Source organism: Poecilia latipinna, unplaced genomic scaffold (genome assembly GCF_001443285.1).
Source record: "Poecilia latipinna isolate Pla-1442-1.1 unplaced genomic scaffold, P_latipinna-1.0 Scaffold2254, whole genome shotgun sequence".
Classification (NCBI taxonomy): Eukaryota; Metazoa; Chordata; class Actinopteri; order Cyprinodontiformes; family Poeciliidae; genus Poecilia; species Poecilia latipinna.
In genome coordinates, this window is record NW_015114870.1 from 76,821 (window position 1) to 100,536 (window position 23,716).

Here is a 23,716-nt window from a genome sequence, read left to right on the forward strand (position 1 = left end):
TTGATAGATTTTGCAAAAATTACATTTTCGTCTTTGTTTACACCTCAAAAACACACTGACTTTCATGAGAAAAAACTGACTTTTAAAACAGATTTGGGGACCGTTAAGGATTCAGCCCAGCATGGCTAAAGATGTCCAGAAAAAGGTTAGCTGCAGCTCGCCATAACAATGACATCCAGAACTTGTGCATATTTCAGAGATGTTTGTATCGTTAGCTATTTCACAGTGTAGAGAACGGACCTAAAAAATTACCACAGCTGGAACTAGATCTGGACCTGGGGTTTCTGTTTTGTCTTCAGGCTGATTTTAACACTGCGACACATCTAGCGGCTACTTGTTATGTTTTAAGTGTTGATCTTACGTCGTTGCTTTCATGTTAGCCAGTTTTAACATGAAAGTTTGTGATAAGCTCCTCTAGCAAAATGTTCTGTTTTGATGATGTGTACGCCTTCAAAACTTGGTGTGATAATTTACCATTAGTTGCTTATTATCTTATACCAAAAATATGCACAAAAATCCCTGAGGAGAAATTTGAAAAATAAATATATAATGAATAAATGACACTTTTTCCAGCTGGTCTGAAATGCTGCTCAGCTGGATGTGTCACCATGATTCTGTGCTGAAGAAAGGCAGACAACCAAGCCCATACAAAATGAATCATATTAGATTAGATCTAAATCTTGCACAGAACGTGGTGCTTTCACATTTAAAGAGCAACATATGCATACACTTATTTTATCTGAAATACATGGAGACCAAGAAAAATACAGTTTTTTTCATTCATTCATTTTTAAGATTTTTTTTTTTTTTTTTTGTAAATTTGAGGGTCATGGATTTGTATTAACAGAATAAAAGACAGTTGAAAATTATATCTGCGTTTTTGATCTACCCCTTTCCAGTCAGACAATACATAAAATAAATTAGTCAGCTTTGAAACAAAGAAGGTTTCAATTTATTTATCATTTCAGTTAGATTGGAAGTAAAGTTAAATACAGTCTGCAAAGTTTCTGTGAGAATATTCTGCCAGCATTATCCAGGCTTAAAGAAAAGCAGCTGTTGTCGGTCAGACGTTCATTATCACGATGAATTCCTGTTGCTCCCATTGCAGCCGAGAAACAATACAAACCAAAAATGTCTAAAAGTTAAAAGTTTACATTTATGTTTACTAAAAGTAAAATATAAAGTTGAAAAGTTCCTTGATTCAACTGAGAATGACTTAGCATTTTTAAAGACTGTTCTACACTGACCCTGTCGGTTCATCTCTCTCTCGTTGGATTGCATTTTCCCACATTTCTACATCTGTTTTATTGAACAGAGCTTTTCTAGTGTTATTTAAAGGATTGCAGTAAACTCTCAGGTGACCTCAGTGATGTCAGAGTTGTTGTAAAGGTAAATAATGCATGTGTGTAGATGTAGTAATGACTCTAAAGAAAGAATAAAGAACGAATAAACCGAGCTGAAACACAAGGATCATCTTTCCCAAGGGCTGTTGACTCAGTTTTCTGACACCAGCCACCAGTTTCTCCAAACTCATGCCTGAAGGGATGGTATTGATCTTTGATAAATCTGCAATGAATAAAGCCATTCTCAAATGCATTTGGAAACTAGTTTGACATGATGAAATTTCCTGGCATCACAGAGTGCAGGAAAGAAACCTCTTCCGAAAGCAAACCAAAGAAAGTGTTAGACACACATCCTCCCCAAACACTGTGATCTCACAAGAGCAAATATGCAAGTACTTTAAGTATTCATTATTTACATCCTCGTTTGCTTGCTGGCTGTCTGCTTTTCCGTTGCCTGAGGTGACTCGCTGTGTTATTTGGCACATTTACAGTTTTATATTTGGGGAATCCTGTCATAAATGTGACCTACTTGTAAATAGTAATGCTTTGTGGACAGAAACTCCAGCTCTGTTTCATTTAGAATCTGCAGCTAAAAGCCTTTTTATTTGTTCACTGACTGATTTAAACGGAAATATCATGAGGTCTCAGCAGATTGAAATGTATTCAGGAAGAATCAGACTGCAATGTGAGGTAGGAGGAAGAAATTATTTATATTATCGAACAACAAAATTCTGAGAGATGAGATTCAGCATTTAAATTAGACTTAGCAAGTTGTATGTTTTTTTTGTGCACAACGTTGATGCTTGCTGATTAATATGTTTCTTTTAATGGGTGTATTTCAATGAGTTTTTAAAGTTTGTTTTTGACAATTCAAAGCTTACAGGAAAATCCGGTTTGGTTCAGTGTTTTTTATCTTGTTTGTTTAGTTTCACATGGCCGAGCGTGTAGGTCTAAACAAAACCCACATTGAACTGCATCTATTTGCTTTATTGAACGGCAGCTCTGCAACATCCCATGAAAATCCAATTTGATCTCCTCACTTCTGACCTTGGTTTATTTGTTCTAATGCTACATGAAAAGTGCAGCCTGAAACTGAGCAGATTGCTGGTTTTCTCCCTTTTTTACTGAACTCAGTTTGAAAAATCCAGAAAATGAGCCACACATTGATCAAAATGTACTATTGTGATATGAAAGCTTGAAATATATCTAAAGCTCTTGCAGTGGACAGCTAAAAAAAAATTGTATCTTTACTGTATTTATACCGTAGTTCATCAAAAAGTACTCAAAAACCAAAAACAATTAAAATAATCTGATATGGTGTGATAGTAATAATAACATGGGTATGAAATTGTTTGGGATAAAATGGCAGTGACTAAGAATGGTAGCACAAATGGTGTTAGAGCTGATAAAAAGCTTTTTATATCCTAATAATAGCTTCACCACTGTTTAGGACAGAAAATATTTTTGAAAGGAACAACTCAAAATTATAAAACAACAGAAAGAAACCAAAAAAAGTCCTCCTGTAAAGTGAAGCTCATAAATATATATCAGATTAAAAAGTTGTAACTTTGGGGTGTTTAGAAAACTAATAAGAGTTGATAGAACATTTAGTTTTTTTTATTTTTGATGGCATTATGTCTGCTAAAATTAACCACAAAGAAAACCTGCAAGACTAAAACAAGACGGGTTCCAGAGTAGAACCCTGAGGAACTTCTTATGTAAGCAGTGGAGTAAAAAACACATCACAAAACAAAAACTGTCTGACATTTTAGAGGATGAAAAGGTCAAAGACTGCTTGCATTTTGCTATAGAATATGTATATTTTTTAATTATTTTGTATATATGTTTTATTTCCATAAATCATATAACACATTTAGGCCAGTCTACTTTAACAAAAATACAATTGTGACTGCAACCAAACCAAATATGGAACAACTTCCTTTGTGAAAGCCACCATCATTTATAACATTATTCTTTAATTGTTTTTGTATAATGTCCCCGTAAGAAAAGGTGAAATGTCAGGGCACAAACACACCCTATCAATATTCACCAGTTTACAAAGATTTGTTTCATAGATTTCAATAATTGGTCATTCTAGAAATTGCTGGACTTCATTGGCAGATTTCTTGTAAGAATTTTTTTCTTTTATTATTTTTCTGTGCTTGTTTACTGTCAGTTTACCTGAAATTTTGAAAAAACAGCTATTGACAACATAAACAGATGGCTCCAGGTTTTCTACGGTGTTTGTTGAAAACTGAATTTAAAATAAATTCAATGCAGTTTATTTGTATAGCACCAATTTCCAACAATACTCATCCCAGAGCACTATACAGACAAAGTGAACAGGTCTTCCAAAGGAATGTGTATATACATATATATGTGAACAACAGTTTGCTTCTGTTGGTTCCTTCCTAACAGATGGCACTGCAGATTTTCTTGAGAGTCTGTGTGCTTATTTGTCTCCTCTTGAGCCGAAACCATTTGCTGCTGTAAGAAAAAGAAAATGGAAATATCTAATGAAAACTCTGCCAGAGCCAATAGCGATGTTTGTTCAGTTATCTCTTTTTAAAGCAGGCCCTTTTCCCTCTCACTCTGTTTTCTCCAGATTGATCGCTATGCTCAGAGGGATTTGAAGAAGGGCCTGCAGCTTTTCGGCACCGAAGGCAACGTGGGTTTGACCAACGCCTGGATGATCGTACAAACTGATGTAAGATGTGAAATGTCTGTACTAAGTGCATTGGATTGGGGAGGTGATAAAACACTTAGGTCATGTTGCTTAAAAAGATATGTGCATAACATTCAATATTAACCTCGGCACCATTTAGCTACATAAGTTAGAGACTCTTCTGTCAAAAGAGATACATGACACTATGACTGCATTATTAATGTGACGAGGGTTATTTTTGCTTTCGACATGGTTTCACTTTATGTGACACACAGAAACACTATTTTCCAATGCATGTCCTCATGAGGGCATCATTTATATTATAGTGACATTGTTTTTGTCAACGAATGGATCTGGATATTTAAAAGCCAGCTGGAAAAAAACATATGAATAACGTCATACAGTGACTCTCAAACATGCACGCATCCCTTTGGTAAGCAATTTACAGTCTTTTCCTGCTTAATGCTGATATATATACTGCTCAAAAAAATAAAGGGAACATTTCACTTTAATTTTGTGTGTGGCTCCAAATCCAGGCCTCCATTGGTTAATAAATTTGATTTCCATTGATGATTTCTGTGTGATTTTGTTGTCAGCACATTCAACTTTGTACAGAACAAAGTATTCAATGAGAATATTTCATTCATTCAGATCTAGGATGTGTTATTTGTGTGTTCCCTTTATTTTTTGAGCGGTGTATATATATATATATATATATATATATATATATATATATATATATATATATATATATATATATATATATATATATATATGTATTAGCATAAAAGTGTGCACACCTTGGTATGCAGAATGTAATTGCAAAAGCCTGGAATTTTAATAGGAGTGTGTACATTTCTGAAAACCACTGTAGTCATTCTTCTTTGGCACAATTAAAGTGTAGAGGGCTTTGTCTAAGAAGGGTGGTAAAATGCAGTGAAGAAATATAATGCAAACATCATAGCTAATCTTTGTTTCCAGCTCAAACTTTGATGTGCTTTTTCCTTTTGTCTTTTTTTTTTTTTCTATTTCCTCTGGAAAGAAAATACAATATGAGAGGCAAAGATTGGGAATTAAAGGTGGATGCTGCAGCTGAAAAAAAAAACCCTTTGGGAGACTTCAGATGATAAATTGCACTCTTTGGGGCTCTTGAATACATTGCTGTAGCTCGTAGTTTTAATCCATTAGCCAAAGTTTGACTCTTGATTGCATGTGTGTGTGCCCACATGCAATCAAGTGCCTGGTAGGTTCGCTGTTTGTGTTTGCGTCTGCGGCAAATGAACAGACATGACAGTGGGATCTATTGCTATGCAAATCAATGCAGGTCTACATCGCTTCGTGTGGATGATAACCTGCAGAGCTCTTATTTTCTCTGCATTCAGGATGAACAGAATCTGCATGAATAAGCCATCGTTTGAAACCGTAGGTACGCAAATATGAGTGTGTGCTTTTATCCCTGTAGGATCAGCGTCTACTGGAGAGGAAGACCATTAAAACGCAGCTCTCATTCTGTTACTCCTTCTTCCCAAACCTCTTTCATTCATGCTGAGTCACTGAATGAATAATAAGGCACATGTCCTCGGACCAAAGGACACCTTGGATAATATTTATAGCCACTTGCAGGACAGTGTATGTACAGTTAATGTTGAATATTTACATGCACTATAATAAGACATGTGACCTTTTGTTCTGTAAATCAGACACCACCTTTCCTGCTGGAATCATTTAGGACTGCCAAAAATATTTCTGTTTGTTAAATGCCATATTAACAAGAAGTTATTTGGAGATTTTTTTATATTCAAATTTCTTCACATTCAGAAGTGTACATACATTTCTTTTGTATTTTAATAGCAGAAACTATATGATCTTAGTCAAACATTTTGGATATCCTTCCTGAAGCTTCTCACTGTGGTTTGGTGAGATTCCTCCTCACCAAACCATCAACTTTGTTTTCCTTCAGTCTACTTTCGTACTAATTTGATCCTGAAATCGTCTTTTTTGTTTGTTAGTTTTGTTTGTGTGTTGATCTTGGAGTATTGACTTCTTTTTTTTCTAAGTTGCCCTTCTGCCCATCTTATTTCCTTGCTTCACTCTACACAATGACACACTTTTTCCCAATTTACTTAAATGTTGTGAAATAACTTCTTAGATGTTTGAAAAGAATAAACTTTGGGCCTTTTCCAAAACGTCTAGAGGCAATTTAAGCTTAATTTATGACATCTGGATTTGAAGAATAGAATAAAACTATTTATCATTCTACTATTTAGCAAAGGGAAATTACAGGAATCAAGTGCTAGTTTTGGATAAATCTATGGAGGGTTGTAGTTTTGAGTAAAAGAGTAAACTGTGGAGAGTCATAACACCCTTAATTATTTATAATCTTAGCAGGGAATACTTGAAGTTCATCTGTCGTTTTTGAAAAATTGCACACCTGATCTACTCATCAAGTGGGTGAGCAAGTTGTAAATTAACACGAGTTTGTCATTCTGTGCATGCAGTGCAGAAGGGAGGTGCTCCAGCAGCAAGGGACACTTTATCATTTCACTGATGAATCGGATTTCACTGAAAGTCATGATGTCCTCTTATCAAAAATCCATAACAATTACAATGCAGAAAGATGTAGATTAAAAGAAATAGGTGAGTTTCAAAACTGTAAAAGAAGGTTTGGAAAAAATGTGCAGGAGAAGCCAACGTCAGACATGTTTCGCAAATATAAAATACATCAGTCTTATTCCTGGTGGCGGGAAATGGTATAGCTCCCATATCATAAAGTATTATCATAAAGTAGAGATTTGAAGTAGTTGCCTTAATATTCCATAATTCTGCTCCTGTTTCTTGTACAGTTTCGTTGCTGTGGAGTCACCAACCACACAGACTGGTTTGAGGTTTATAATGCCACCCGAGTCCCAGACTCCTGCTGCCTGGAGTACAGCGACAACTGTGGACTGGACAACCCAGGAACTTGGTGGACTGCAGTAAGTCGGGGCATAATAATCAGTAGAGTATATGTAAAAGCATATGGAAAAAGTGTTTTTTTTCCTGTGACTGTTTAAAGAAATCTGTTTAGATTATAGTTGAGTCTCTAGATTCCACCGTCATACTTTCTTGCAGCGCCTTGCAAAAGCATTCTTGCCCCTTAATTTTTTTCAAATTACAACCACAATGGAATACTGTATGTATTTTATTGTGGTTTTATATGAAACACCAGAAAACAATAATGGCTTACAAATGATTTTAGATTCATATCTGCAGACCTGCAAACTGTGGCTACTACTAAAATCTAAATACAATAAAGTGCTTTCAGAAACCAGAAGTGTAAATAATTAAGAGTCCTGCCTTTTATATCTTAAAATCAATTTACCTGTTCTGCCAAAACATCAGAGGTTGGTCAAAAACTTGACAGAGGGAGGAAAACCATCAGCAAAGTAAAAAAAAAAAAAAAAGCAAGATTTTCCTAATGATTAAAATAAGTAATTAGCTTATATAGCAAATCATGATCCACAACCCAACTCCTAAAGATAATCCCTAAAATCAATGCACAATCTAAAAACCAAATACAAAGCTTATCTGCTTAGCAATAGAATGAAAACTCCACATTGTGAATAACAATGCTGGGGTCATAGGAGGATCTGATGAGAGGGAGGGGAGAGTGTTAATCAAACAAATTCAGGTCATTCTGTGGCATGAGCAGCATGGCTCCTTAAACAGCATGATTCATAGAGAACATCTGCTTTCCTATCTATGAAACCCACAATCTCCTCCCGTGCCCAGCATGTTCCACAAAGACAAATGAAAATGCAATAAAAAAAAAAAGAACCAACACATAGCAGCAAACCATGTAGCAACAGAAAAGGTGCTCTACTCCGATGATAACAAAACAGAACTTTTTTTTTTTTTTACCATACAAAGAGAAAAAGTATTACAGCACAAATCTGAACACACCATCACTGCTGTGAAACATGGTGATGATGTGGGGAGGATTTTCTGTAGCAGGAACAGGGAAGCTGCTCAGTGTCAATGGGATGGATGAAGCTAGATGGTATTCCTTGGTATTCCTAGAAAAAATGCAGCCAGAGTTACAACAAAATAGGTCAGATCAAGCCACGTTCATGTTTTAGAATGGCCCAGTCAAAGTTCAGACCTAACCCAAAATTAAGAAAATTCTAAATTGATGTTCAAGATTGGTGTCCAATGAAGCTTGAGCTGTTTTGTAAAAAATGGTCAAAGATGCTACTCTCCAGAGATGCTGTAAAAAGCAGGAATTGAGTCAAGGTGACTGAATACAAATGCATTTAAAACATTGACAACTATCAACCTTTTTCCTTCTACTTTACAGTAATGCCTGGGTGAATTTAGTCACAGAAAATCTTAGTTAAATGCATTTTCAGAATTGTAACGTGAATCACATCTGGAGACCTTCAAAGAGTATCTTTGCAAGGTACAGAGTGTTTGTTTTAAGTGCATTTTGTGTTTCTATCCCTGTCTGGGGTCAATTTTATACAACAATCAATATTTAAAATGTTTGCCAGAAAAGAAAAAAAAGGCTATTCTGGACCTTTTGGATGCATGAAAACAAACAACTTTTATTCATTATTACTAATACTGAATTTGCCACATTTCCCAAAAGGGTTGACTGCTGCTGCTACTAATGTTTTATTTAACACATGATTAGCTTTAGCGTTATTTCGTTTTAGGCAGTTGTACCGCATGGAGAGTTGTTTCACTTTCAATTTCTGTTATAATATGTTTAAATAAACCTTAGCACAGAATGTGAGATGCATGCACATTTTCAGGCCTATGGTCTGTTGTGTATCTCCTTAAGAGCACTTATTAAAGGGTCACAGTGATGATTAATCCTGTCCCAATAATGTGAGCCACTAAAACCAAAGTAGAAACCATAAAAAATGACTGATCTACAAAAGGAAGCTTCACAGCAGCATACGGCACCATGACTGTTAAACAGCAGGAATAGAACAAGTTCTGTCATTTTCTCCTAAGGAATGAGGAGCTGCGTTACTACAGTGTGGACAGTATGGAAACGCATTAGTCTCCATGTAATTTAGGAGCACTGGAAGTTGCCACTAATGAGGAAATTGAGCGTGTTCAGATAATATATTTGGACAGATAGAATTAGTTGTTTTATTGCACCTTAATGAAGAACTAAAATTACTCCACCTTCATGTGGAACTGTAAATCAAAGCTGCAGACTGTAGAAATGACTGTGTTAATGTAGCTATTAAATCTAATGTAACACCTTTCCCATATGAGTGTCCACTTGCTCCCTTAGCATTCTCCGTACAAACTAGACATTGAAGCTTCACATTATTTCAAGTTCTAAATAGAAACCTGGCAAAAATTACTTTTTGACTTCTTCATGCAAAATGTTTTGCACCAAAAGAAGGAAATTGAAACCTTTTTTTAATAAAATCCCTTCCGATATTCCCCTTTCTCCTCTGAAGTCTTAAAATAAGATTTGTTGAAGCCGTCTTTTGCTCCGGATTCTCATCTCTGAACAGTCTACTGTGGTTTCAGAAGTCTAATCACAGTCAGCCTTAAACAATGATCTTCTCTTGGCAGCTGGGGCTTCTTTGCCCTAAGCTTTTGTCTGCTGTGACACACTAAACCCCAGGCTTCCAGTTTTATGCGCCCTTAAAACAATGGATTCGCACACAAAATTGGAGTGACAGTAAGAATGGCAGACCTTTTTGTTCTCCTAAATTATACATTTGGGGTTAAAATTCAAGACATGCTTTTTGCTCCTTTATGAAGTAAACGAGAACAAACTTTTGCTATCTGGAAAACCATTTTAACTATGATATGGAAAAAGTAACTTAAATCAGTGCTTTTGCTGTATTTCTGTCCATTCATTTATTTGTCTGTATGATCATCAATCCATTAGATCACTGAAGCAACAAGTTCAAGAATACCTCTGACTGGTAACGCTCTTCATATTCTGATAGTTTCCAAATATTCACAGACCAGAAAAGATATCACACTCTCTCCAGTGAGTTTGAGTCTGCCTCAGGTTCTGCTCCCAGTGGGAAGTCCCAAGAAAGAATCCAAAGAAAGGATGCTAGGAGGCATCTTGCAGTGGCTGAACAACCACAGCTGACTTATTTTGAATCACTGAATGACTTTATTCCCTGCTACTCACGGATGCCTGAGCTCTTCACTCTCTACCTCTGAGGCTAAGCCCAGGAACTTTGCAAGAAGTTAATTTTAGCCACGTGGATCTGGGATCCAGTTATTTCAGGCATTAGCTACATTTTATGACTATAGATGAGGCACCGGTGGCACATCATCTGCAAAAAGCAATGATGTGCCACTCGCATATCCCTCTCCCAACGATGACACCTTGAAAATCTCCAATAAATGCTACAAACAAATTGAGAAACTAGGGACAACCTTATGGTAGCTTTTAATAGGACTGGCTAAATGTTCTTGAACAACACAACCAACCTCTATGGGTGCCTCAGCTATTTTGGTAATGATACCACTTTTCCTTGGACAAGATGGATCGAAAGCCATTTTGGAGACTTAAAAAGACTCAAACATTTTTTTTCTTTGGACAGCTGCTGAGTTTTAACACTTTTTTCAGTGAGGTCTCAATCTCCTTAAGAAAGAGATAAAAAAAAAATAACTGCAGCATTTAAAAGCATGTAACTTAATGGTCAGATCAATGCTCAGTCTCTACATGTTGACGACTTAAAACAACTTAAAACAGTAAAATAAAATTTTAAATGTATCTGTATAGTTGAAAATATTTCCAAAAGATAAAGAAGTAACAGATCCCTAAAATGTATCCACAAAATGGAAAAGGTCAAACAGATCCAATGGCATTTGTCTTTTTTTTTTTTTTTTCATTTTTGCCTCACAAATTAAAAAAATTAAGCTTTACATTCAAAATATTCACACTGCGTTTGGAGTGGTCATCCTCAAATAAACCACATCTAAGACAGATGTGCATATGATGCATGTATGAAAAACACAGCCATGAATTACAGAGGATGCATTCATTTACTAAACATCAGCGCTCCTCAAATTAAACAGATGGGGGGAGGTGGGAATGTGTCAGGGTAGCAGCTGAGCAAACCGCAGACAATGATTATTGTGATACTTTACCAAAGTATCTTTACATCATAATAATCTGCAAGCAGGAGCAGTGAAATAAAAAATGTTGTTTGAAGTTCATTATCATCATCAGGGTCTTAAGAGTATGACAAAAATGAGATAGTCCAGCAGTGCAAATGCTATCAAAGAACGTCATAATGAGTGAAGATGATGAGGGAAAATTGGCAATGACGCCTGTGTTTATCATCTAATAATGCTGTTGCTACAAAATGGTAAATGGGCTGTTTCAGAAAGCACGTCGAGTGTGCCAGATGCCGCCTCAAGAAGCGTTTCAGTTTGTCAACCTGCAGATTGAGTGGGTGGAACTTCACTTTTTTAAACATGTCACACCTTGTGGGTTGTTTTGTCGCTTGACATCCATACAGTATAGAATATGAGAAGGTATTTATATTGAAACCATGTTCCGAGTCTTCTGAGCCAAGAAAGTTCATGTATTTTATAAGTAGATGTTCAAAAAGAAGAGAAGAGAAAAGCATAATGAAAATGAAATGAAAATTGACAAACTTGGCACTCTGTGCTTGTAAAGCTCTGACTACAGTACAGACATTCTCAAATAAAGTGACTGTATTCAACTGTGTTGAACGAGTTACCGTTAATTGATAGGTGTATTTCATGCATTTTCTGTTAGGTGAATGTACTGAGTAACTTCTTCAGCATTTTAAATTGTGCTCAGGTTAAATCTGGATAGAGGGAGTGTGTGAGAAGTTTGACGAAACAAATCACCATTCAGCATGCAGCTTCTACTTTCATGAAACCTGCAGGGTATTTTCCCAGAATTCATAGTATTTTTTGTGAACTTACAAAGCCTTTTCTGGAATTTTCAATCATATTTGAGAAATTACATGTGGTTTAGACAGAATTTGCAGCTCGCTTTCTGGAGATACCCCAGAAATCTGTTGGAAATTGTAGTTCCTCGACATTTATAGGACAGGGTGCATTCTGGTTGTTATTATATCTTCTAGTTGTAAACAGTTTAATTTCTGGAAATCACAGATTAGTTGTTTAGTATTTATAAAATACTCCCCTGTAACTTGTACTTGACAGAAAGTTCTGGTTATTTTCTGGAAATTCCTAGAACTTTAAGGCTATTTTCCCAGAACCAACAAATAAAAACAAAGCATAACTTGCTGTTACGACTGGCTCAAGGTCATAACAAAAACGAAAGACCATGCCGTGGTTAAAGTGCATACAAATTAATATTTACTAACAAAAACAACAATGGATTGTGGATATCAGTGGTGTAATGCAAATGCTTGGATGTGTTGCATGAATGCATGTGGAAGTGTTGAGGTGCCAAAACAAAGACAAACTCAAAAGTGTAAAAAGGAGGGGAGCTGAGGCCTGGCCACCAAACATCTCAAGCGGCAGAGTGGACGCTGAGGGCGACCCAGAAGATGGAGACAGCCAGGTTCAAGTACTCTGCGCTCCAAATGAACAAATCAGCAGCACCTGTAGAGGGGAGGAGCAAAGACAGACAAGACCTGCAACTCAGGCCCAACAAGGCCCAGGGCCGTAACACTTACTTTAAAACATTAAGTGTTTTGATTTTGTACTTCTTTTTGTATTTTCTTAGTTCTGTATTATTTACTTTACACTTAAAATATTCTACTGGAATGCAACTACAGTGCATTTCTCTATTTGATTTTTAATTCTATCTTTGTCTTTCAGTCTCTCACACGAGTGATTTAATTTCATTTGCTTTTGAGCTTATACATTTACTGTTATTGTGATGCAAATATTTTGAAGCATTTACATCAGGGAATGTTTCCTTCTGAGAAATGCTGTGATAATTTCTCAAATGTTGAGGATGCAGCAAGCAAAGTGCCAAACAACAGAAAAAGATCAATTATAAATGTCTACCCCTAATTAATAGGTGTTTTTGTATGGATGAGTTAATCAAATGAAAAAGTTGCATGCTAGAAACAGATCAGTCCTTTTTTTAAAAGAAATATTTATTTTTTAATCTTAACTTTGAGACGATTCTTGTAGAGAATGAACTTGCACTGGGGATATTTGCCGTATTACAACTAGGTTTTGAGAAGCAGCTTAAAATCATGGTAAAGTTCTGCTGTTTAAAGCAGCAAAGCATATGCTCATTATGTCATGTGTTGTGGAGTTGTTGGAGGACCCAGCTGCAGGAAGGGGGACAGCAGGATCATGTTTGAGGTGATTTACAGGAAACACAACCAAACGCTAAAGAAAGAACGAAGAGACGAGAGAATATGGAGCACACAAGAGCAAACACAAGGGCAAATAACAAAGAGATCTGTCAAAGAGTGACTGAGACAAAGATGCTACATTGCTGTGGAGGTTGATTGCTGGGAGCAAGTGCAATTTATCAACAGATGCGTTGGAGCTTAGGGAAAACAGGAACTGAGGCAACTGAGGGAGAATGTCTGGAATAAACAGCATGAATACACAGAAAAACTAACTAAACAGAACACTTTGCTCAACTAATGGCCTAAAAAGTGACAAAAAACGATAAACGTGTAACGAAGAAAAACATAAGGAAAGTAGGACAAATTACACAAGAAAATCCAGCCTATTAAATGAAACATCAACTAAGTACTACAGTGAGAGAGAAAAACTCAAACCAGAGTTTTTATATATGACCAACTTAAACTACAGAAGCTTCTGGAAATGAAAAAAATAACTAAATATGGATTCCAAAGTAATAAAACAAAAGCATTTTTACTGTCTTGGTCTATGTAAGACCAAGACATAAGATGCATGTTGAAGATGCTGGTTGCAGGTTTAGAAAGTGTGTTTTCTGATTCAAAGGCTTTCCAGGAACAAACTGTATCCGTTCCCAACCTGTGAGCTTTTTCAGCACGTTTCTGAAAGCTGTTCTCCACGAACCACTGAAAATAAAATAAACGTGTTTTGATTCCTGCAGGAAATTTTGTTGGCTTCCATGTAGACCTCTGAATTCCAGCTAAAAAGGGTCACTTTAACCAAGTATTTGTGAATGTTGTGTATCTGTTAATTTGTCACCTCTGTTCATGCCATGTCTCCGTTCCAACAAATAGCTGCATTCACATCTTGCAAACACCTCCCAATTTGAGACATCTTTTTATAATTACATTCACATTCCCATGCCGCCTGTGCTTTGCCAGTAACATCCGATTAAATTCATCTTGTCAAGCGTCTCGGATTGAAATCAAATCCACGTTCACTCCAGTGATTTCTCAATTGAGTTTAATACTGACGAAGAGAAGTCAGGCGTGCCATTCAAGGCCAACGACTTAATGTTACTGAAGTGTCTTGAGGCAGATATAAATGTTTCCTTTTCCTCGTGCAAAATTAATAAAAACATACAGCATTTCAGTTTTACGATGAACATGGTAGAAATAAACAGCCTGTGCAAGATACGTGTGGAAGACAGGTACAGAGTGGCAATATTTCTGTCAAAGCACAAGAAATACTTTTACTTTTTCTTTTATTGTTAGGCAGAAAATGAAATCCTCAACCGTGTGATGATGTGAACCCACAATGAGGCAGTTTGAAGGCTGGATTGATTCGTGCAGACAGAAATAGGCAGGTCTCAGCAGCAAAGAGTGAGCTGTGGCAACGAAGGCTGGCACAATTAAGTCAATGAAAGCAAATTAAAGTACAGGGGCTACATTCACAGAGGCAGAAAGATACAAGGATCAGTTTTAGTTCAGCAGCAGTTTACTGTCCACAGCAGACGAACACTTGCACATATTTTTCTAAGGAATTAAGGGACAGAAATAATTAACCTGAGTCTGAACTCAAAAGTTATTGGTTAATAATTCTAGGTTGTAAAACTGTTTGTTTCAGAGCATAAATAGATTTCTGCTCTTTTACAGCCTTTTTCCAGAGTTATCGCATTTTTTACTTCATCTATTCAGTCTGACTTTTAATTTATTTACTAACCCATATAATTTATTATTTCATTCAGATCCTTGCGACTTTTATATTATGTTTTAATATTTGGCAATAATCATGACAAGTAGTGCTGTAACAATCTCTTGGGCTACACGTTTTGTGTTTGTAACTTTGGTCTAGTTAAGGTTTGTTTTTTAGTGATTATGATGCGCTTAAATTTGCAATAATTCTTGTGTTTTGTTTCTCTGTCTTCCCTGGTTTACTCACTGCTCTTTCTCAGTGACTTTGGTTTATAGTCTACCATAAATGTTCCTTCTATGTCCATTTACTTGTCTGTCGTTCATTTAGTATTTCAGACTCCCAGGTGTGAAAACTGAATGTTTTGAATAATCCACACCTGCAACATGACAGATGTGGCCTTCAAATAGCAACTGTTTTTATACTGAGATTAGATTACACATATGGAGACTATTTAGTGATTAGGTACGTTGTTTTTGTTTGGGTGTATTAGGTTAAAGGGAGGAAACACACATGGAAGCCATACAGTGGGTTTTTATCTGTAAGGCATCATTTTCCTTTCAGCTCACATTTCTCCCCTACTTTTTTGAAATGTATGAAATTTTAAGGGAAATGAACAATTTTACAAGGCATTGTACAACAGTGCTTCTGGGAGAATCAGAAACATCAAAGATGCTGTTTGAACCTACACAACATTAAAACATGGTTCATCCTGTAGGTGTGGATTAGATGGAGGACGAACTACAAAATGTCCTAAAACTGACAGCAATACCCAGTCCATGTTTGCATCGTTTGGGACATCCAGTGCAATTGTTTTGCCAGAATAGCTAATAAAGGTTAATCTAAAGTTGGATGGGCATTTTCGTTTTCTATGTGAGGGGAAAACAATAGGGATGAGTTGCTGTCAGTTCAGAGGGGCAGCCAAGATAAAGGGGATATTGATAGGGTTCCCTTAAAGAAAGACATGCCGCCCTTCAGCTCAGAAAGCATTGAAAGGCCCAGTAGGATTGTTGGCAGAGTTCCATGAAGTCAACACCAACCACGACTTTAAACTTTTGAAAGGGTTAGACACAGAGCTCTTCCTGTTGTTTCTGTGTGTGAGCATTGATTTGGTTTAGAAAGGACTAAGGTCAGTGGTCAGAAGTCAGTGGACAGGTTGAGTAAGATAATGGTTTCAGCAACTGTCCCTGTCTCTCAAAGGATTTTTTTTTTCTTTCGTTTTTATAAAACGTACCGTTAGGAATCCTCAGCTTCATGAATTTGGTTCACTTTTTTCCTTCACATTTTGTCTTGACGGGGCACAGCCTCGGCCACATCTTCTTCAGTTTCCTGCTGTTCAGAGAGAAGGAACTGCACTCAACAGCAACGTCTTCTGCTCTTACACTGTGAAGGTCCTCAGCACATCACATCTATCTGTAGCTCCCTACTGTAACTGTAAGATCCAGGCACAACTCAGACATCTATCCATCAGTAAAACCTTCATTACTCCTTTTGCAAGAATTCATGAGTAAAGTCCTTTCATTACTCCTCAAAATAAGTATTTATTTTGTTTGGTTTAAATAAATTCATAAAATGCATTTTTATCAGCCAGTTCTGCGAACCAAAATTCAGAGTAACCATTTAGTCTGCAGTCATGTAAGCAATGATACAAACCCTTGCTTATTATTGTGTTGTCACTGTTTCCAGTTTTTTTTTTTTTTTTTATTTCTTATGCCTCAGGTGACACCTTTTGCTCAGCTCACGCTGGCACCTCTGAGGGCCCTCACTGAAATGTTTGCACACCCACCATGTTGTTGTTTTGTCACTGAGAGTCAAATCTGGAGCTAATCAATACCTGTGAGTGCAACCAAGTAATTTCACCTTCGACTGAAAGCCCGATGTGTTCTCTAAAACTGATTGTCGGTCACGTCTAAACCAAAGGTGTAGTCTGGTATTAGTGTCATGTTGATATTACGCCAATTTTCTGTTGATTTCTTTACAGCGGCAAACGCATTTTATTTCCCTGAAATCTTTAGCCCGATTGCATTTATAGAAAATTCCACATGCCAACAAAACTGACATGTTAATAGCCGATCAACCTAAGAAACAAATCGAGCATCAAATATCCTAAAATGCTAAAGCAACATAAAATAAAATAAAAAACTTTGCTCTATATTTGTATGTAAGATTGAGGCCTTTTTGCTCAGTAGAGGCTGAGCAAAAAGTTTTGAATGCTACTTTTTATTTTAGACTGGACATCACAATGAATTAATCTTAATCTTTAGGAAATTTTTGAAGGCTGTGAAGGCCACAAAGACGCGAACTGCTCCGGGAACGTTTCCAGGCACATTTCTCTAGGAGGAGACCTTTGGGCCAAAGCAAAACTCTCAGGAGGCGACATGTATCTAATCTGGCCTACGAACACTTTTGTATCTTTAGGATCAACCTGAAGGCCGTTTCATTTCCCTGCTGGATCTGTTACCTTGATGACCCATGATGAGCAGACAGTTTTTTATGCATTTATACACTGCAAGATTAAATTGTAAATTCTATGCAACGATGTTTAGTATATTTCTGTACAATAAACAGACTACCAGTTGGAAAGAGTTCATTGGTTATTCCTCTGGATTTAAGCACTCATTCCACTTCAGACCTGTCTGTAGCTTGTATGACTTCAGAAGAAATTATCCCTCTTTATCTGGTAAATGCCTCACATGAGCTCCTAACAAACCATTGGTGCTCAGGTAGACTGATTAAAACTATTTAAAAGTTTGTTACTATTTTGATGAAGCGCTTGATGGCTGTAAATGGGCTTAATCCCAGAGCTGAGAGTTGCACTGAAAGGTCACAAATCTGTTTTATGGGAGTTTGCAGTGGAAGTCTAACCATAAAATATAAATTTATATCAATTCCATTGCAGCTCTGAGATCCAGGAGGGTTGCAGTTGAACAACAGTGTGATAAATACCCCCCAACCTGTCTTAAATTCAGGCCCACTGCATGACTTTCCATATTGATCCAGCCCAGAAGCATTTTTCAGGTATATATATTTTCTGGTTCACTGGCACTTCAAGCAACAGTAAAAAGGAGAGAAGATTGTGTTTGGTTTCCTTGGCTCTGACTCAGCTTCTCGGTGTAAGAAGTTTTGAAATATAGCACAATCATCGCGTCACGTCTGCTGAAATGAATAATTTAATTAGAACAGTGCAGTAGCCTGTTTTGATAACACTCTTCCTTCCTACAGTGCATCAGGCCGTACATGCTGCAGTGTATTAATCATAATCCACCACACAGTTTGGCACACATGTCAGTGAAAGGTCTATTGAGCCATATAGCAAATGTCACCCACATCGCTTCTGGTTTTAGCGTTCAGGAACACGTAGAAAGCCACTTACTTTGCTTTGATAATAGATGTCCTTTTCATCATATCACTGATCTGGGAGACGTAGCTCTGTAATTGCATCTCTCCTTTCTTTGCAGAAAATGTTACAGTTTCAAAAGACAGAGACAATTTACACCTTTGCAGATTTTCACTGTTTTTGCCCTTTTTGTCATATTTAAATGTTTTAGGTCATAAAAACAAAACGTCAAAAACAATGGGCAAATTCAAAATGTAAGTCTCAACGGATGATTTCAGCCATGTTTTCTGATCTAATGATGCGTTCATGGAATAATTTTGGTAGGTTCACTATGTTTTCTTTCCCCAAATTTGTTGATCATGACTTCTTTTGTGGTTTAAAGTCTCAGGAAGGGTTTCTGGACCCTTTCCAGACTGATACAAGATATTATTCTGTTCTTAAAAACATTTTTTTCTGCTTTTAATTTTCTCAGCAATGAAATATCTCTTCATCACAAAAGAGATATATGATTTGAATGCTTTTTTTTGTAAAACAGACTCAAAACAAGACCTGTTCAGAGAGAAAGGAGATGGTAATAAATGACTCTTATGTTTTATTTGATGTGTACTTGACCTTTATCTGAAAAAGTAAAGCTCCTGGAAACGAGCGATCATTTTTAAGAGCAATCGTTATGGAGAAGACGTTTGTTGTTCTAAGCTGTGTTTTCTTATCATCTATTAAGGTTGGCTTTATCTCTCCGGTTATGTGTCTCCGCAGCCATGTTACGAGCGAGTAAAGGACTGGCTAAACGACAACCTGGTGGCACTTTGGATCTTTGCTCTATGCACAGCTCTCACTCAGGTAATGACAGCTTTAAAAATTAATGATTTTTGTAATAAGCTTTCTCATGTCTTTGACATTAAAACGGCTTAGTCTACGACATGAATGAGTCTCACACTGTTGCAACATGAAGACTTGAACTCGGGGGTTTTGTGGGTAGCCTCCTGAGGACCACATAGTGAGCTTGGCTTTGCGTAAAATTCTCTTATCTCCCCTGCAGCTGAATGATTCGTGATGTGCTTCCCTAATCTGAGAGGATAGATGCTCCATGTTGCCTGAAAACATCAAGTACAGAATGCTCCCCTGATGCTGCAGGCTTATTTTCAGTCAATACCGTTTTTGGAAAAATGAAAACCGGAAAGAACATGTAATTACTGCCAGATTTATCTCAAAGATCTGTGGTGTTTGCCGGCTGAGTCACAGCCTTATATCAGCCTGTTCTCATTTCCAGGGTGCCGCATACTGTCGAAAGTAGAAGAATCTCCTGGTGTCATTTGAACATTTGAACCAAACACTGCCTTGTTGATCACCAACACCAAAACGTAACAAACTAAAAACATTGCTGGGAAGTTTAGATTGGGGCACCCTGAATTATAGTTTCTATGTTACGTATGTAAAAATGCAGTAACACAGTAGACTTGCTTAGTAATAATGTAAAATACATAATATGACTTCTGCTCACAGTAGTTTCTACAATCTACCTACTGACAGATTAGTTTCCAGAATCCCTGAGATGAGTTTTGAAGTTGTACCTTTGAGAGTCTATAAGCTGCAACTGAGATTTTACAAGGCATCTTCCATAATTAACAAGATATCTTCTTAAAATACGTTAAATATTTTTCCTAGAACTTGTGCTGGTTACTTTTGTGAACAATCTTATTTAACTTGTTCAGTTGCAACCTGATATTTTCCAAAACTTGCTGATTAAACTCCCAGAACTTGATTTCTGTGGTTTTGAAGTGACTTGACATTTTCTGAAACATAATAGTCACACCCTGAAATCGTACCTACGTTCCAGATTTTAAAGGTTATCTTTACAGAATGTATGACCTTTTTTCCCAGAACATTTAGGTTTCTGAAATGTGAAGAGTACGTAAAGGAAACAGACTCTTTCATTCAGTAACTGATGACCTAGCACTATCAAAAATTTTAAAGGTAACTTTTCAGAACTAAGATACACTGTTCTATAAAGAGCAACTTGTAAGTTCTGGAAAGTATTGTGTAAGCTCTGGTAATGTAACCTGTAAGCTCCAAAAGGTAACCTCTAAGTTCCAGGTAAATACCCCAGCAGTTTCCAGAAATTGATTTGTGAGATCTGGATGTGAATTCTCTTACATTTAGACAAAGTTATCTAAAAGATAGCACAAAAAGACAAGCTTTCTTGTCTGTTCTTGTAAAAGTAAGCTGTAAACTTCAGAAAGTAATCTGAGGTGTCAGTAAATACCTTGTAAGTCTCCAGGTAAACAGCGTGTAGGTTTTTGGAATAGCCTCTATGTTGAGGTAAATAACCCTGTAAAATCATGAACGTCTGTTTGTCCAGTAAAAGCATCACTTAAGTTTGTAAACAACCACTGAATTTAAAATAAAGGACCTGTACATTCTAGGAATGAAAGCAATACATTTCTGTAAGGTCCCAAAAAAGGCTGCAAGTATGTATACCATGCATTATTTACTGTATGCTTTTCCTGTATATGTATCACAGCCTTAAACTGTTCCGTTTTAGGTTATATTCTCTCTTCTATCTGAGCTATTATTTCTGCTTCTTTCTTGAGTGTACAAGCGTCATCTTGAGAATATGCACATACCATACTCACCGCTCATTTTTCCTCTGTAAGTGCAACCTTGTACAACTGTGGGGTGTTTGTGAAGGTAGTAGAAAGCTTCATTTTAGAAGCCCAAAATATTTATGACACAGTTTGTTTTCTAGAGTTGTTATAACTTGCAGCATCTAGGGGAAAGAAACAGTATTCACGTTTTTTTAGAATAATCCCTGGTGCTTCTAGCCAAACGTAAGTGATAACCAAGGCGTGGTAGAACATTTTTAAAACTCGTTAGAGATCCTGTTAAGGCCACGAACTGCAGCCTAACTGGCTCCCTGCTGAAAAATGTATGAAATAAAAAGCTCAGGGACAATTCAATAAATGAAAAGAATGTTTATTTATGAGCAAAAACAATTGGCTTTCTTTCCAGGGTATTATTTAATTTATTTACACACTCAAACACACGAACACACCCAGTTCAGAGCAGCACTGAGCATTTTAAATTTTAAAACAGTTTGTTGTTTTTTTTTTGTGAGAGATGTTTTGTGTCGAGATACGTATTTCTGTTTTAGTTATATTCCACAGTTTAAACCAAACAGCAACATTTTTGTGGAAGCTCTTTTAGCCATACACTCAAACGCCAGTCAGATATTTTAAGGTTCACTGAATATGAACGTAAATTTCCTTTAACCTGTATAAACACACTAAAGAATGACTGCATATCTAATAAACAACTTTACTGATCACACTTGTTCAAACTGAAGGTGAATATTAGTACTCCTCTTGTTACAATCCCAGGCTCTGCAGGGAAATTTAGAGTCTCAAGGTTTGTGTGGCTGTTACTTTGACATATACCATCCATCTAAAACACTGGCAGAAAAGGGAACCCACTGACAAATGGAAACAGCACAGCTCTGACAGCAGGGGCTTCCCACAGCGGGACAACGCGGCCCACCACACTGCTAAAACTGCTCAAACAGCTTGAGGAACAAGACAAGGAGCTTAAAGTATTCACCCAGCCTCCAAACTCCCCGGGTCTCAATCCAAACAAGCTTCCTACAGGGTGCACTGAAAAAAAAAATAGCCAAATCTCACAGGACTCCAGAGTATTAACTGTTGACATCTTGCTGCTTACCAGTTCATGACACCCTCAGAGATGTGTTTATACCCCACGAATAAGAGCTGTTTATAGCAGCATGAGTGCAAAAGTAGTTTTCATGAAGTCGGCTGTTGTAGTTTTAATTTAAGTTTTGACTCTTTATATAACTTTTTCTTCCATTTGTCATCATTTCGCTGGAAAATGTCAAACTTTTTGCTGCAATAAAATTTGATAGATTGCGGTTTTTGCAGGTAAATGAAAAAAAAGTACTTTCAAGTTGAAGAAAAATCTATAAAAACAGACATTAAACTTTTAAACTCATCCAAAACTGCTTAGAAAGTTGAATAAGCTGTAAAAAGGCCTTTAAGAGAGTTTGTGAAACCCATTTCATGATTCACTTCTTGAATCATTAAATTAAAGAACTGAATCATGACGTCAACCATGTTAAATTGCCTTGTTGTTGAAATGCTTTCTGAAAATAAAGTTGATTTGACTTGAAATGTCATCAGTGTGATGTTGTAGAAAGATGGAAAAAAACTGCAGTTTTTGTAAGAAACCAAGTTTTATTTTTGCAAAATTATGTTCATGGAGAAATGAGAGATTACCATTAAATCATTAGAATCTAAATTTAGGAGATCTGCTAGGTTTTCTGGTTGAATATACTGTCAAGTTTTATCCTAGTGACACATGGACTACAGGCACTAAAGTATCCTTAAAAACATTTGTTTGTAAGGAAAAAATCCACTGCAGTAAAAGCAGCATCTTTCTCTCTGCTAACATATTTTACCATCATGTAAATATGGGTAATGAGCAGCATGCATTAGGACAACCCTAGGCCATATTTAGGTATATTTATGGAAAATACACACTGCAAAAAGCTTCCAGTTCTCAGTGCTCTGCTTGCTTTAGAGATTAAGCAAACATAAATATCCAATGGCAGCAAAAGAAAAGTGATTACACTGCTGACTTTACGAATAAATGGCAGGAATATGTATGAATGCATAATTCTGAAATGTATTTAGTTTATTTAATTTAACCATATTTTTATTTATATAGTGACAAATTTAAAAAACAATGTTATTTAGGGCACTCACTTTACAAAGTGAGTTATTTAGAATTGAATTCAAATTCAGTTCAGATCACTTTAACATATTCCAGTATAATCAATAGTCAGATTAGGATCCAATGACATGCAGCAGAATCCTAACTTCATTCCACTGATTATACACAATAATGCAAATTGCTAATGCGTTATTTCTCCAAGAAAGACCAGCTGACTGAGTCAAGTCATTGACTCAAATATTTCTACTTCTCCAATATAGAAAGCCATTATTACAAACCATATGATTATTTGCATTGAACGTGCTTCACATACAGAGGTTAATGAAGTGAACTCCACTAAATTAAGTCTTTCCTTTGAGGGCAGAATTACTGTGGTGCACTGAGGACAGTCTGTCCCAGCTGGGAGTTGCATTAAGTGAGAACTGCCACTCCCAGCAGGTAAAGGGCAAATTGTGCACAGCTGTTCCTCAGTAATAGGAACTAAAACTCCAACTTGTATTTATTGATTGAAAATAACAGAATGCACTGACAGAGAGCAGAAGCACATTTATATTTTGTGTTTAGAAACACAGTCCTGACCCTGAGTATGTCTGACAAATTTAATGGTTGATTTTGCAGTTGCTTAGTGTTGGG

General features: G+C 36.5%; 1 protein-coding gene across 1 annotated transcript in view; it reads left to right on the forward strand.

Annotated features, from left to right (window-relative positions):
- The window catches only part of tspan4a (tetraspanin 4a), a 56,538-nt gene extending 37,126 nt beyond the window's left edge, over positions 1 to 19,412 (forward strand). Inside the window, exons 3-6 of the mRNA XM_015018245.1 lie at positions 3,949 to 4,050; positions 6,852 to 6,983; positions 19,100 to 19,183; positions 19,383 to 19,412. Coding sequence (XP_014873731.1) covers positions 3,949 to 4,050; positions 6,852 to 6,983; positions 19,100 to 19,183; positions 19,383 to 19,397 — 333 coding nt within the window. The 3' untranslated portion in view covers positions 19,398 to 19,412. The remainder of the gene's footprint in view (positions 1 to 3,948; positions 4,051 to 6,851; positions 6,984 to 19,099; positions 19,184 to 19,382) is intronic.
- The last annotated feature ends 4,304 nt before the right edge of the window (positions 19,413 to 23,716 follow it).